General features: G+C 38.4%; 2 protein-coding genes across 7 annotated transcripts in view; one reads left to right on the top strand and one right to left on the bottom strand.

Moving 5' to 3' along the window:
- TFDP1 (transcription factor Dp-1) overlaps positions 1-15,704 on the top strand; it is a 94,733-nt gene that overhangs the window by 16,396 nt on the left and 62,633 nt on the right. The window lies entirely within an intron of this gene.
- The window catches only part of DCUN1D2 (defective in cullin neddylation 1 domain containing 2), a 16,970-nt gene continuing 1,347 nt past the window's right edge, over positions 82-15,704 (bottom strand). For 4 of the 6 annotated variants that reach the window (XM_077343681.1, XM_077343683.1, XM_077343679.1 and 1 more), the window contains exons 2-7: positions 14,307-14,523; positions 7,931-8,099; positions 5,375-5,505; positions 2,371-2,453; positions 1,012-1,108; positions 82-607 (exon numbers count right to left, since the gene is read on the bottom strand). In XM_077343681.1, coding sequence (XP_077199796.1) covers positions 528-607; positions 1,012-1,108; positions 2,371-2,453; positions 5,375-5,505; positions 7,931-8,099; positions 14,307-14,523 — 777 coding nt within the window. In that variant the 3' untranslated portion in view covers positions 82-527. Of the gene's footprint in view, positions 608-1,011; positions 1,109-2,370; positions 2,454-5,374; positions 5,506-7,930; positions 8,100-8,410; positions 9,280-14,306; positions 14,524-14,935; positions 15,665-15,704 lie in introns of those variants that run through there. The other 2 variants (XM_077343680.1, XM_077343684.1) reach the window with 2 other exon arrangements.

Raw genomic sequence — 15,704 nt, 5'->3', positions numbered from 1 at the left:
AGATCTCTTCATCAGTCTAAAATCTTGGCACAAGCATGAAGGGATAGCTACTTGACTTGTGTAAAAATACCACATAACACACATTTTATTTAGGGATTTAATTTATATACCACAAATACTGCTTTTAATATAAGTACAATATAATACAGTTGTAATTATGTAACTGCTGGTGTTCACCCTGGGTCATGAACTGAACGGCATGCTGTGCTGTCAAAACTTTACTAAAATGGCCTCTAGTTAAACTTCTTCAAAGTATAAAATCATGCAAAATCTACATCCTATATGATACAACCAGTACAATAATTGAAGCCAATATCCTACAGACAGCCGGGGCCGTCTTCGGACTTCCTTCTTGCAGAGTCCACGAGTCAGCCATCATTTCCTTGGAAGCAGAAGTAGTGATTTCCATTCTGTCCGTGGCATCTCACCACGACTACTGAATAGTGTGCACAGTTATTGGCCAAAATGTCTTCATTACCTGATGCAGTTCAAACTGCAGACTTAAGTCCACTAAGGAGAGTCTATGGTTAGGAAGCTTTACGCTTTCCTCCTGTGACTACGGGTCGCGCATATTCCACAAAGTCATCTATTAGAACTGGCCACGCTCCTAAAGAAGGGTCAAACATTTTTGAATTAAAACATTCAAATGTTTATTAAAGCAGATTTTTATCTTTCAACACAGTCCTCTTTATACATAGCCTGACACATTTTATTCAGTGGGACATCTGAAAGAATGTGGATCCTATTAGGACAAAGCTGTAGGGCCTGCACGTCCAGATATTAATAGTAAATAAGACTGTACTAAGCGTAGTTACATTTTAAAACCAAACATCATTTTTATTTAAAGCAAAACCCTATCTAACAAGTACATATATCAGAAAATTTAAAATAGTAGTTATTTCTATGGATAAATAAAGTTGATTTTTGGTTACTTGGGTTCACCCAAAGGATTCATAGGGTGATTTGTTAATAGACAACACAAGTTTAGCACTAAACATTCACACCAGTTACCTTCTTCATCGTAGTTTGACATATCATCTGCGATCATATTTCCAAAATCTAAAAGAAGATTCCAAGTATCTTTAGGGATTGATCTTTTATGATGTTCCTATGCAGCAATGAAAACAAGAGGGTATCCATGTGTGTGTTTTTTCCAGGTTTTCCAGCCAGTTCTGTAAAACTTGAACTGAAGCACTGAGCAAAATAATTAGGTTGGCAAAGCATTTGGTCCAAAATCAGTTTTGGTCAGCAGATAGGGTGACTGTCACTGATTTCCCCATCTCATTGGCAGGTTTCCAGTTCAACCTAGTGCTGTTCCCAATGATCCCCTGCGTCTTGGGCGGGGGGGGGGAACACTTGGGGAGCTTAGTGGGCTGCAGCACAAGGGAGCAAATATCCATTCCATAGTCAGAAGTGCCCTCCAATAGCAGACTTTTCTGCCCTCCAATGTTTTCACTTCATAGAATCATAGAGTTGGAAGGGGCCATACAGGCCATCTAGTCCAACCCCCTGCTCAACGCAGGATTAGCCCTAAGCATCCTAAAGCATCCAAGAAAAGTGTGTATCCAACCTTTGCTTGAAGACTTCCAGTGAGGGGGCGCTCACCACCTCCTTAGGCAGCCTATTCCACTGCTGAACTACTCTGACTGTGAAAAACTTTTTCCTGATATCTAGCCTATATCGTTGTACTTGAAGTTTAAACCCATTACTGCGTGTCCTCTCCTCTGCAGCCAGCAGAAACAGCATCCTGCCCTCCTCCAAGTGACAACCTTTCAAATACTTAAAGAGGGCTATCATGTCCCCTCTCAACCTCCTTTTCTCCAGGCTGAACATTCCCAAGTCCCTCAACCTATCTTCATAGGGCTTGGTCCCTTGGCCCCAGATCATCTTCGTCGCTCTCCTTTGTACCCTTTCAATTTTATCGACGTCCTTCTTGAAGTGAGGCCTCCAGAACTGCACACAGTACTCCAGGTTTGGTCTGACCAGTGCCGTATACAATGGGACTATGACATCTTGTGATTTTGATGTGATGCCCCTGTTGATACAGCCCAAAATGGCATTTGCCTTTTTTACCGCTGCATCACACTGCCTGCTCATGTTTAGTTTACAATCCACAAGTACCCCAAGGTCTCGTTCACACACAGTGCTACCTAGAAGCGTATCCCCCATCCAGTAGGCATGCTTTTCATTTTTCTGACCCAGATGCAGAACTTTACACTTATCTTTATTAAATTGCATCTTGTTCTCATTTGCCCATTTTTCCATTGTGAAAAACATCAAACATTTAAAGTCTAGATTGTAAATGCCTTTATGAAATCACCGATATTGCCACACAGCCACCAACATACATATACATGCAGATCTACTTACCAATAAAAATTTATTCCAAAGATCTAGAAATTTAAATCTTCCTGATAAGACTAAATTCCAATATGCAATTGCCATTTCTAGATCTGAAAGAAATAAATGTAACATGTAAAAGGATTAGCCTTTTAAAACCCATTTCTGTAAAATAGGGTTAGGAAAGTCAATGAATTATGGAAGGTTACGAAATCAGATAAAATCTATTGATATTTGTTTAATACTCGTCCATGATAAAGGTAAAGGTAAAGGTATCCCCTGTGCAAGCACCGAGTCATATCTGACCCTTGGGGTGACGCCCTCTAGCGTTTTCATGGCAGACTCAATACGGGGTGGTTTGCCAGTGCCTTCCCCAGTCATGACCGTTTACCCCCCAGCAAGCTGGGTACTCATTTTACCAACCTCGGAAGGATGGAAGGCTGAGTCAACCTTGAGCCGGCTGCTGGGATTGAACTCCCAGCCTCATGGGCAAAGCTTTCAGACGGCTGCCTTACCACTCTGCGCCACAAGAGGCTCGTCCATGATACATGCTTACAAATACAACATTTCAGGAGAGCTAATTTTGTCATTCCAATGAAGTGTTTTCTCCCGCTGACCTAGACAGTCCATCTTGGAAGCTAAGCTGGTCGGCCCTAGCTAGTATTTGAATGGAAGCCCACCAAGGAATATTAGGGTCATGCTGTAGAGACAATGACAAACCACCTCTGAACATCTCTTGACTTGAAAAAAACTAGAGGATTCCCATACATCAGCCGTGCCTTGGCAGTAGTTTCCACACCACAAAGTATTTTTTTTACAGTAATTTCATATACAATGGAAAATGTTAAATTCTCAGTAAAAAAAAGCAACCCAACTCCTCTCTTCTTGAAACAAACACTTCTAACTGATGTGTATTGTCTATCATCAAAACTTTGTTAAGGTCTTGAACTTTTTGCCTTTCTCTCTGATGGTGGAAAGTGCCATCAAGTCACAGCGGACTTATGGGTAATTTACAGGGTTTTCAAGGCAAGAGATGTTCAGAAGTGGTTTGCAACTACCTGCCTCCACATCAGGCCCCTGCTGCTCCCTGGAGGTCTCCCCTCCAAATACTAGCCAAGGCCAACCCTGCTTTGTTTCTGAAATCTGACTATCCAGGTCAGGGCCCTTTAACCCCATCCATATTAACGTGACATTTTCCTCTGCAAATAGGAGGGTAAAAAGGCGAGTCAACAGAACTTCTGCACCTGCTTTACTAATCTCCATCCAACCACTGAAGGATGCTGAAGGAGCATTAATTTTTGCAGTACAGAAAACAGCAACTGGGTTATCATGTGAATAACTGTGTGAAAAACTCTTAGAATTTTTTTGACATTTCTGAAAAGATGTTCCGAGGGGTGTCACCACATAACAAACAGCATTTAACGCAAAGTGTTTCCTGTGCCTCATGTATCTCCCATGGCTACTACTTCACATGAACAAAGCCTACTAAACACTAGTTTACACTGATATATTTCCACATTATAAGAATCACAGGCAGAACTCTACAAGCTTTCATCCAAGTTAAACTAAAAGGAATTCACCCAAAATAAAAACGGCTGTATTAAAGGATTTATTTTATGATCAGCTTTTCCTTCTTTGTCAAAAGGAATTTGTGATTACAACTGAAGCATATTCAGTCATACATAAAACCTGAAATTTATCTACATCTACAAAGAGCATCACCTCTTACACCATAACTGAGAAAGGCCTAGAAAAAAATTACCTGCCCAAGAGAGAACAAACCTGAAGATTTCAACAAGAACTGGAAATCATCTTTCACTAATCTCTAGTCATAAAAAAGATTATTAGCAGATTATTAGACATTTTGAAGAAGTGTGAAGAAGTTCTGAATGCTTTCTTAACTTTATAACCAGAATTAATCTTTGTTGGTCTTAAAAGTGTCACTGGACTCAAATTTTGTTATGTTTTGATGAGATACTCTGACCTGTATGCTCATTCTAAACTCTTCATAGTTAAGCCAATAAGCCCATGTGCCTTTCCCTTATTCAGAGAAATACAGTGAATTTACTGATACATCATAAATTATGGCCTCAAAACAGGCCTCTGTTCCACACAAGGGAAGCAGACTTATGTAAGTAGACCTCTTTACAAGATTTAGATCCTTTATAAACAAACAGGTGCTGCTCATGGTAAATGAAAAGGCAGCAAGGACCTGTCTTTTGCCCATATAGCCTTCTGATGCTGTAGCAAATATAGTATATCCACAACAATATGCACTGGTTTGAAACAATATGTCATCCTGCCAACCTGTGAGCAATCATTTGGTTTTCACATGACTAAACAGCCATTTGGGTGACTGGAAGGATGAAATTGTACCCCTCTGAAAATGGCTGACTGCTTCTTCAATGGATTTGGTAATCAAGGAAAATTGTTAACATTTTATGTGAACTCCCACAATTCCGCAAAAGGCAGCGACTCCACCACATGTTTGCTAGAGTCTGACCGACCCAACAACATCCACTGGTCCCCCCTGAGACACCTCCTCCATGACCTGAAGCAGCCTGACCTCCCTGGGGGCTTTGTCTAAATTATTACTCTATTTGAAGCCACTATTAGGGTATTGTTGATATGTTATTTATGACTGTGCTGTATTTTTAGACTGTTCTATGTATTACCCCTGCAATGTTTTATGTGAGCCGCCCTGAGCCGTATGGGAAGGTGATATAAAAATCTAATAAATAAAATATGAATAAATGCAAATATAAAATTTGTGAATATGTAAAAACTATTTAAATATAATACTGTTCAAATATATAGGAGAAAATCTGGCACTGCTGAACATTCTGGCAATGCTGAACATTGGCAGTGCTGAACATTGGGTAACAATGGCTAATTTTTACAGGTTAGCCAGAATGCCTCAATTAAGACACAATAGCAAACCCTGAAATTGCCCAAGATACATGTAAACAAAGAAGCTTATTACTGAAAAAGAACTTAATTGAATTCAGTCTTTCAACATAATCTTTGGACTTACCTAAACCTTTCTGTCCAGGATTCTTTGCAAAATTAAATGTAAACTGATAAAAATCTTTAAATTTCATTGGGTCCTTTAATTCTTGTTCCAGTCTTGGCAAAAGAGCTTTTAACTTGTCTGTAGTATCACACCTGATGAAAAGATTTATGTTATTTTTATAAGATATTATCAAAGAAAAAGGAAAAAGTATAAGTTTACAGATGCACTAAGAGGACTAATTTGATTAATACTGCAGTTCTAGTAAGCATTTAAAATGTTGTCATATACGAGGCATAAATCAGCCTGCTCTAGCAAAACAGTACAATAAGAGATTTGTTAACTGGCATCCATGGGCAATGGGGTTCCTTCCTGGCAGCTACACAAAGTGTAAGGTGGCCATACCTGAGATCCATCCAAGAATGGCAGCCTGTTCCACCATTGTTTGTTGCTGCTGGCCAGCAGGCCCAGTGTGGCAGTGGCTAAGAGGGCAGCCGTGTCAGCCAAGGGTGCCAGGCATGGCCACTGTCCTCTTGCTGCTGCCAGACTGGTGGGAACAGGCAGCAATGCCCTAGCATGCTGGTTCATCTAGTTGGCCAGTTAACTGAATGTTAATTAAGCAAGCTTCACTTCACTCATTCAAAAGTATACAGTACTAATTCAGGGTAAAGGTTAAACAATTCCCAGAGTAACAAAAATAGAAACTTATAGAGTTTACTCGAACATGAAAGCATCGCTCTGAGTCTGCTCTAGCAGAGAGGATGGTTTATACATCTTCTAAAGAAATCTAAAGAAATACATAAAATAAATAAACAATAGCAACAACAAAAAACCCTATACTTCATTAAAGATATTTCTTTGACAGTACAGAAATGAAGCAGCAAAATCACCAGGGAGAAAATGCACTTGTCAATGTCAATTTGTGAGCTCATTTTACTTTCACATTCAATGTAAACCGGGAAAGGTCAATTTTTAGTCCCTTCTTAAGGCTTTGAGAAGGGAATACAGGTTATTTTAAGGTTCATCATCCAGTTTCCATGTCCAGGGTCCAAACAGCCAGACAACTATTTTATCTCTTCTTTAATTCAATTATCCTGCTTTCAGGACACAAAACAGCCCCATCTAGCTAAACTCAATAAAATAAACACTTGGAAGTTACTTCATGTTAGTGTTATGAGATAATAAGGCAGCCTTTCTCAACTTGTTTGCCACTGAGAAACACCTGAAGCATTCTTCAGCCTTTGAGAAATCCCAATAGTGGTACAATGGGGCAGAACATGGTTGGGAAAGCATAACTGTATACACACCCACCTGGGACCCCTCCCCTTCCCATCCCCTCTAGGTTCATCACTAGCCATTGGTGTGTGTGTGAGAGAACATGACTATATATGGTTGTATCACCTTATAAATGTTTAATGAATTTAAAATATATTAAAATTAATTATCTCCCATCCATTCAGGAAACCCTTCCAAGGCCACCAAGAAACCCCAGGATTTCATGAAACCTTGGTTGAGAAAGCCTGCTATAAGGCAACTATAACAGTCCCAGACTCAAGGTGCTGTGTGTTAATGCCTATAACTCAAATAACAAAACAATCTATATCAAAAAGAAACCCATTGCATCATGTGAGGAAGTAGTGAAGCGGAGTTGTAATCTGGATGAGACACTCCAAAGAATTGGTCCTGCTAGTTTCTTTATTCCAGGAAGCACCTTTGTAGAACCCCTGACATAACTGTGACATAAAGGGCCTGCTGCACATCATTTGACCAGGATATGTCTGCAACAAAAAAGGGGCTCTGGTACTTGCCCTCCTCACAAACTAACCAGTCTACAGTGGCAACTGGGCAGGGCATTACTTTCACACATGCACAGATGATCTGCTTTAAGTTAACCAACCTCCATGGTAGAAAGACTTCAAGTCTGTACATGGGCACTACTTCTCTTCCTTGTTCACACTATGATGGGATTTATATGGAAATAACTGAATACCAATAAAGCAATACTGCTGAAGATGAACCAAGGAGATATTCATGCTATTCAGAAGCAAGACAGCCAATTCCCACAACGGGCTGCCTTTAACATCACCATTTTCATTTTCTTTGGATTAAGTCAGATAAATTAGTTTTCAAGTGAAACAAGAACAGAAAAAGTGACCCAATGGCTTGGAAAGATACTCTAAATGAATTCAAAGTACTCATTCTCGTATATATGAATGTTTGGTCAATTTACTTTGATTCGATCCACATATACGGATTGAATCAAAGTTAACAGGTCAAACTCGGTGACTGGGGAAACAGGATTCCCCTAGCTATGAAAAGCTCCAACATATTTATGGACATCTAAGAACTTTTTTATAATTTGTATTGAGACAGATCCCATGGTAAACCAGGCAAGCCACTTTGAATTTTAAAAGTGTTACTGGCTGGAGGTACTGTAGCAATGGATACTACAAAGAAACCTTTGGATGATTTCTTGGATCTGAACATAAGTTAAGGAGGGAAATACAAACTGATTAAATACAAATTGATCTATGTTTTATAAAGACAGATCTTCCTACTAAGAAAGGCAGCCAAACTCACCCCAGTTCTGTCATGCCGTCTACAAATTCTTTCTTACTGAATTCACACTGAGTGGCTGCCCTGAATTTCCATGCTATGACCAAAACGCTGATACTGGCAGGGTCCAAGCTCAAGTCATCACAAAACTGCTGAATACCATCAATACCAATTTTATTTTCATCCTGCGGGTCTGCATGTGAAAAAGAACAAAAAAGAATGTTATGTTTTACATTAAGAACTTGCATGCCATATTTCAAAGTTTCATTATCACAAATCATCCTGCTAACCTATATTTACATCATAAACTAAACTTTAAAAAATCAACATTCTTGATTTATATCTATATGTCCTAAATTAGAAATCACCCAGTGAGGCCGAGTATACATAAAATGCCTTTTTTCTTGGTAAATTAGTGATCTCCAGGCATACCAGGAAAAACACATTTTAAAGAAACATTGTGTACTATATGGTTAACTGTGCCTTCCCCCTCATTTGCAGTACCTGGAAAATTCCAGACACAGTTTGGGGTCTTTTCCCATCTCTCTGTAGGCCCACTCAAGCCTCGCAAAATGGAGTGGGATGGAGGACTGCCTGCATCATGAAATACAGAGGAGCATAGTGGCATGGGCGCTACTTTTCCCAGCCTGGTGCAGACAAGCACCGGGTACTACATGACTTGCCTGTTTCTAAAACTGTATATGAACTGCTGAGAAACCAAAAGCCTTGTGTGGTGTTATCACTAAACTCAGTGAGACAGAGATAAGTGTGAGGGGGTGGGGAGGGCAGGAATAGAGCACAGATGAGACTAAAGAAAACAGAGGGTAGACTGTAAACGTGATGGTGTTGAAAAGAAACCTAGGCATTACACAGAAGGAAAAGGTTGCAGAGTGCTTTACAGAATACGAAACAGAGAGAGAGATACCTGAGAGATGGGGCACAGAGATATCGTCGGAGAAAGAGAATAAAGGATCTAGAGACCAGTCTGAAAAAGAAGACTGAGAATACAATAAAGCAGGGGGAAAGAATGAGGATTAACAGAGAGTTGCCCATGCTGGGGTAGTAAGAGAATGATACTGGGAAAACAGATTTGAATGAAGTTCAGAGAGTGGGTTGAAAAAGAAAACACCAAGTCATTAGCAGCTATATCCTGTTATGGCCCACATGATTTACTAACAAATGACTCTCAGTCAAATTTCAGTTGTGCAAGTCTGTCTTATAGAATCAGTGGTCTAGATCTAACCTTCTGCTTAAGCAGCCTTCCTCCAACAGAAGAACCATTAAAGTTAGGCTGAGGGAAGAATTCAAACTCTAGTCTGCCCTGTAGCGTGGTAATATAGGAGGAGGATCCACTCCAGTATAGCAGATATTAAACCTAACAGATGAATTCCTATAGGAAAACAGTACAGTGTGACCACCTTTAGACAAACCAGGGATTTTTTACATAGTCAGGGGATTTTTCAAGTATGCAGAAAGAAAAACATTTTGGTTATAAATGTATTATTCATGAAACACTAAGATATCAAAAATAATATTCAAAAAAGAAATTCAACAGCACTAGGGTAAAGTCATTAGGCACTGGTGTCAAAAAATAAAATCACAAAACATGACATAACATTATTTTCAGCCACATGTGCCAGCTCAGAGACTTAGAAAGGGGAATTCATGGACCAGCCTTCACTCAGTCCAAAATTCCTGATTTAATTAGGAACCCATCCATAAAAATTATCATCCAAAAGAACTGGCTTTAATGCAAGAAAGACCCCAGACATAGGTTGTTTTCCATGCCTAATATATTTATTCAGGAAACGATATTAGATCTAAAGAGATCACATTACTACCCTTAGGGAAAGGTTAGGCTCAGTATTTTGAGAGAGAGAGAAGGTATACAATTCAACTAATTTATTCCATCTGTCACAACACCTTAGTCATAACATCAACAAGTTTATCCACCCTGGTTTTCTTAAGAATTGTTACAAAATTTTAAGCAGTATTCCCCAAATGGTACATTTGCATTTTTTACTGTACAGATGACCTACAAGTTTTAATGATACCGTTGAAGCACTGGGGGGTGGTGTTGCTGAAATGCCATCAACTCACAACTGACTTATGGTGACCTCTGCTGTAGGGTTTTCAAGGCAAGAGGCATTCAGAAGTGGTTTGTCACTTCTGAATGCACCTGCGTCACAATCTTGGTATTCCTTGGTGGTGTCCCAACCAAATACTTGCCAAGGCCTAACCTGCTTGGCTTCCAAGATCTGACAAGATCAGGCTAGCCTGGGCTATTCAGGTCAGGGCTCAAGCACTGTAGTGACCTGTAAAATGTTTATATTTGTTGATCTGTTAGGAAGTATTTTCACCATCACTAGCTATTGAAGTTTTCCATAACCATAATAAAAATAAACTATTTCATCTATTTGACCAGCACAGGCATACTAGGGATCCAGAGGATGTTTGACATATTCCTATCAAGCAATGTCAATCATGTACACAAGAAGCATGGATTTTCTGTTTTTAATAATATGGATTAATCTGCCCTTCATCCCTTTCCCCTTGGAGCAGTTATGCACATGAGACATCCTTTCTTCTCTTAATGATCTATCTTAATCTGCAGAATAACTGCTAATCTTATTCACTACAATACTAATAAAAGAATAACTGTTACAGCTTGTCTTCTATTACAGAACCCAGGTGATTAAGGTCTTTAAGTAATACACCTTTCTTTTAACTGATGAAATTAAGCACATTTGCATTTTACCAAAACAGCAGAACTATTTTAGAGATAAGGGAAGATAAAATAATTTATATTTTACCAAATATAATTCATTGTTATAAAGGAAAGTTAATCTTTATTATTTCTTTTTTGTTTATTATAAGAGCAACCACAACAAAACCAGTCTAATAAAATATGTCCCATTTAGCAAGGATCCACCAATACCATGATGATAAGTTTAACTCTGGATAACAGAAATTGTGTCTAATAACACTCCATTACATTAGATGTTTTCAAAAAGCTGTCAGAATCACAGCAAAGGGGTGTCTCTTTCAAAAGGAAGCCAGTATGAATTCTGTACTGGGAAAGGCTATTACAGTAAAAGGATAGAGGCAGGTAGACTCTTACAAATATACATATCCCATGCTTGTCACTCTTCCCCTTTAATTTTTACCAAGCAGCAGGCACAATACAGAACAGGAAGCAAGAGACTGAGTCTCATGGGCAGGCTTTGTTTCTTGATAGCCCTACAAGGGTTTCCTGAATGGGTGGGAGTAAATGAGTTTTTAATCTATCCTTTTAAATTTGCGAAACATTTATCAGGTGATATGACCATATATGGTCATGTCAACCCCCCCTCCCACCAAAGTGGTCAGTGATGGGCCTGGAGGGCGTGGGAAGGGGTGGGGCCCATGTGGGCATGTACACAGCTATGCTTTCCAACTGTATTCTGCACGATTGCACCATTTCTGGGGTTTCTCAAAGCCTGAAGAATGTTTCAGTGGTTTCTCAATGGTCAAAAAAGTTGAGAAAGGCTGCTCATGGGAAACCAAGTCAATCATTTTTATACACTACTACAAAAATTCAATTAATTTAACAATTCAAAATTCATTGCCCTAGGACTCAGTCTTCTAGAAAAGGTTCTGGTCTTCACTGTGCTAATTACACACCAATAATAAGGAACAGCTATTTGCTACCAAATCTCCCTCTTAAGTGAATTTACAAGTGTCAATGAGATCTACATTGCTCTGAGTGTTGCTTTGGTAGTGGATAAGCAGTATATACTGAGGAGTATAAGCAACTAGAAAATAGCTATGAGTACATGGACAAGAATTTTCTTGGAAGATGTTTATGAGTCAGATCTTGTATGCTTAGTCTGGAGCAGCTTCAGGGCTAAAAGGTCTCACCATGATGGAGTTTCTCTTTGTGTGTATATATGTATACACATATATAGCCCACAAAACTACATCCAAACTTATGTATGTGAAACACACTCCCACTTCTATATAAAATACAACAGGGGATTTAAAGGTATCAATTCAAGGATTCACCATTTACCTATTATGTCTCTAGAAGGTAGAAGCCCAAGAATAGCAAAGACTATAACAAATTTGGGAAAGGACAAAGATACCCAATATAACTAATGAATACAATAGGATCCAGGGGAGATTTCTCAAGTATTTTATGACAACTTATAACAAAAAGTGAAAGGAGTTAATGGCAGTGAAACTCCTGTAGATTTGGAAATTTAGGGAATGACTACTGGTGTTACTAACAAAGAAATAAAGCCACCAAAATGTGAACGTTTTAATGTTAGCAAACAGATTCACAATTACATGAAGTTGTTTTGATGTTATAGTCTGTATAATGTTCCATGTAAGTTATATAATGTTCAGTGTAAACCGCCCAGAGCTGCAAAGAAATGGGCGGTATAGGAATCTAAATAAAGTAAAGTAAAGAAGCAAGCAGGTGCATTGCATTGTCCCCCCCCCCCCCTTCCAATGCATGTGTAGAATTCTGGATTACTGACACTAGCTTGCATCTAACAACAACCTTGAGCAAAAAGTTTGTGCTACTGGATTTTTCTTTTCTCTCTCATCCACTGCAATTATCCCTCCACCCATGCTACTTCTGCAGCCCAGAAAATCCTCCAAGACAGCATGGGGTAAAATGTCAGGGTCTGCAGTGAGTGAGAGAGAGAAATTGATATAGTTTCTCACATCCAACAGTGGAAGTATCTTTCTGACAGTGGAAGGCAGATGTTGAATAGAAACCCACAGTTGTGATCAAGGGGTTAAGACTGGAAGATCAACTCACTTGTCAAGTTAATATCAGTCTCAAAATACCAATATCATTTAACTTTATATTCCATATTTAAATAAAAGTAGTTTACCAGTGAAACTGCTGCACGTCTAATTGGGACAAATTAAGCATATTCTCCACTGCTTCTGTAGATACCAAGCATTTAGAAGAAATTTAGACAACTGTGTCTGTAATAGAACTATTTGCCCTTAAAGTGGTTTAATCCTCAATTCATTTCAAATATGTATTATACATAAATATGCTAATCTTGCAAAATTCAGCAACACATGCAAAGAAAACTTGTTTCTCGAAAAAGATCACCCATGCAGCATTGGGGTATCTGGTTATGCTGCGCAAGAAAAAAGAAAAACAAAAAAGTCTGTGTTCAGCACCTGGTATAAAGCAACGACCATCAATTAAGCAGGCAAGACTCTCATTCATGCACCAAGCAATAAGAGTTTATGAAATCACGATGGAAACTTTTGTGCAGAGAAGAAATGTATAAACAAACATGTATGCATATGTATACTTATGAACTAAATATCTGTTACATTACTAGTTCTTAATGTCCTTTATGCCTATGTCCCACTTAACTTTTAATTTTAAAATCTCCACAGATAATTTTTTCCCCTTTGTTAATGATTTATTAGCAATCTCAAGCTACTGACAAATCATTTTTGCTGTAGTTGTATGAGCACAAAGATGGAGCCAAGAATGTTGTTTTTAAATTCTTGAGACTTAAGAACTTTTAGTTCAAATTCCTATTAACAAATCGGTACAACTTTCGGTATATAGTGGAACTTGCAAAGCAAATCCACAGAATAGAATTTAGACTCATGCCTTGATACAACTAAGGATATCCATAACCAGAAACAAGTTTCCTGCTATACCAAGAGCCACAGGCATAAAAGAGATAAACATCCAGTTGCACAGGTGGCAATATACACTACATATCTGCACGGCCCAGGTTTCAATTACATTTGTACTGGGGTACATTACTATCACAGTGCAGGTGGTAAAGCACCTTTGGATGTGCATCTAAGTGCACATTCCACTGAAAGCAATGCAGGGGAACACACAGCATCAGTATTTGGATGCTCATTTGATTTATGCCCATCGTTCATGGTACAGCAAGTGATTTGTACATGGAGTTGTATTGCAGAAACAGTTTAACTGTAAAACATTAAAACTCTCGATATAAGTTTTACGTGTAAGGAATTAAATGCTGTAATATACGTATCAGAGATATTATGTTTCACATAGACAGACAGGTAAGTGGTTAGAGAGTTTCTTCTAAGCAGCAGTGCATTGTCTGCTGTCCACATTGTTTTAAAACTAAAACCATATGGAATGCTGTAAGAGAGAATAAGAAAAAACTCCAACTTCACACTTGAGAGGTTTTGTTTGCTACATAAATATACAGGCAAATCGTTAAAGCAGAATATTGGGACTGCAAATGCTTACTTAGAAGTAACTTCCATAGAATTCAATGGGGCTTGCTTCCCAGTAAGCATGTTCAGGACTAAACCTTCCCCCCCCCCTTCTGGTGATCTAAGTTGAAGTAGAAATCAAGTTCAAAAGAAAAAGTGAAAAAATAAACCTTACCTTTGTACCTGTTATACAATTGTTCTAATTTCTTTCTGTCTATTGAATTTTTCATGGATTCTTTGTAGTACAAGTCTGGGTTCTGGAAGTAGTTGTCTGTTGCCACTTCTAGTTTCCACTCATTCTGCATTAAACAGTATATAGCAGTCCTTTCACCAGCCTGGGTAAATGCCATAAACTGGCGGACCTTGTCCTTCTGAGACGATTTAAGTTTATGCTTTGGGATGCAAAAGAAGCAGGAAAGCCAATGAAGCTAATCCAGAAGTTTGTTTCAGAATTCTACTACAATAGCCTATCTTTCATTTCTTCTATTGTGTGACAAATCTCACTTTAGAATATCAAAAAATCCTTGTGCTTCTGTAATTAGTAACAGTACTCTCTTCTGAAAACTGAAATACCAGCATCTGTAGGTATATTTTACTTTTAAAAATCCAAATTCAGACTTAAGCTATATATCCCTAGGGGTTCCCAACATAAAAGCACCTACATTCTTTACATACTTTTAATTAAAGGCACAGAGTTTATATTTATTCAACAGTGAAATTACTGTAATAAACAAATGGGATTGGTATAAAAATAAAGCTCTGTCCTTATAAACACAATACATTCAAAGGTTTGAAAATATTTACATTGCATATATGTGAGGACACAGCAGAAAACATTTTCAGAAGGCGGTACTTAATCCAACTTGTCTTTGGTTACAAACCAAAAATGAAAATTAATATGAAGTCACTTTATATGTGCATTCCATCTGTTTAAATATTTCAGTTATATTTCTGTATTAATGACATGACCCCGTAATACCTTGTGGTGATTTTTATTTGGATGTATAATTTATGGACATCACTTATAATGGAGTTTCCTATACAAAAGTCACTTTTGCTTTAATAAATTGCATGAATCTACTACATAAGTTATCCCACATGATGAGCTCCATGTGACTTCCGTATTTCCCAGTTAGGACATCTGTTTAAACTGATCCTGACAGCTACTTTGGTGACAATGGAACTCTTGGGAAACATAAACTCATGTTTCCAGTTACAAATTATAAATTCAAACATTTCCAGTTAGGACAGATTTCCTGTTGCTCTTTTGCCGATTTCAATTCAGAATCCACTTTCTAGGGAACAGAGTACATGAAAAATGTTTTTGGTATTAACGCCTCTACAGGCAAACTGTACATACATATTTCCAAATCATCAATAATTCATTAGTGAATGACAACTGCCAACTCCGGAAACAAGGCAGAAAAGCCAGTTTCTTCTGCCTCCAATTCTAAATGTTGGTTCCTCTGCTCCTTTCAACTCAGCGAGAGAGAGAGAGAGAGAGAGAGAGAATGGCACAACAGACAGTTCCACAGCGCCAGCAGGGAACCAGAAAGGGGTGTGGAAACGATTT

This window comes from Paroedura picta, chromosome 6 (genome assembly GCF_049243985.1).
Source record: "Paroedura picta isolate Pp20150507F chromosome 6, Ppicta_v3.0, whole genome shotgun sequence".
In the NCBI taxonomy this organism is placed as follows: domain Eukaryota; kingdom Metazoa; phylum Chordata; class Lepidosauria; order Squamata; family Gekkonidae; genus Paroedura; species Paroedura picta.
The sequence above is the reverse complement of the archived record's forward strand: the minus strand, read 5'-3'. Positions and strand labels throughout refer to the sequence as shown.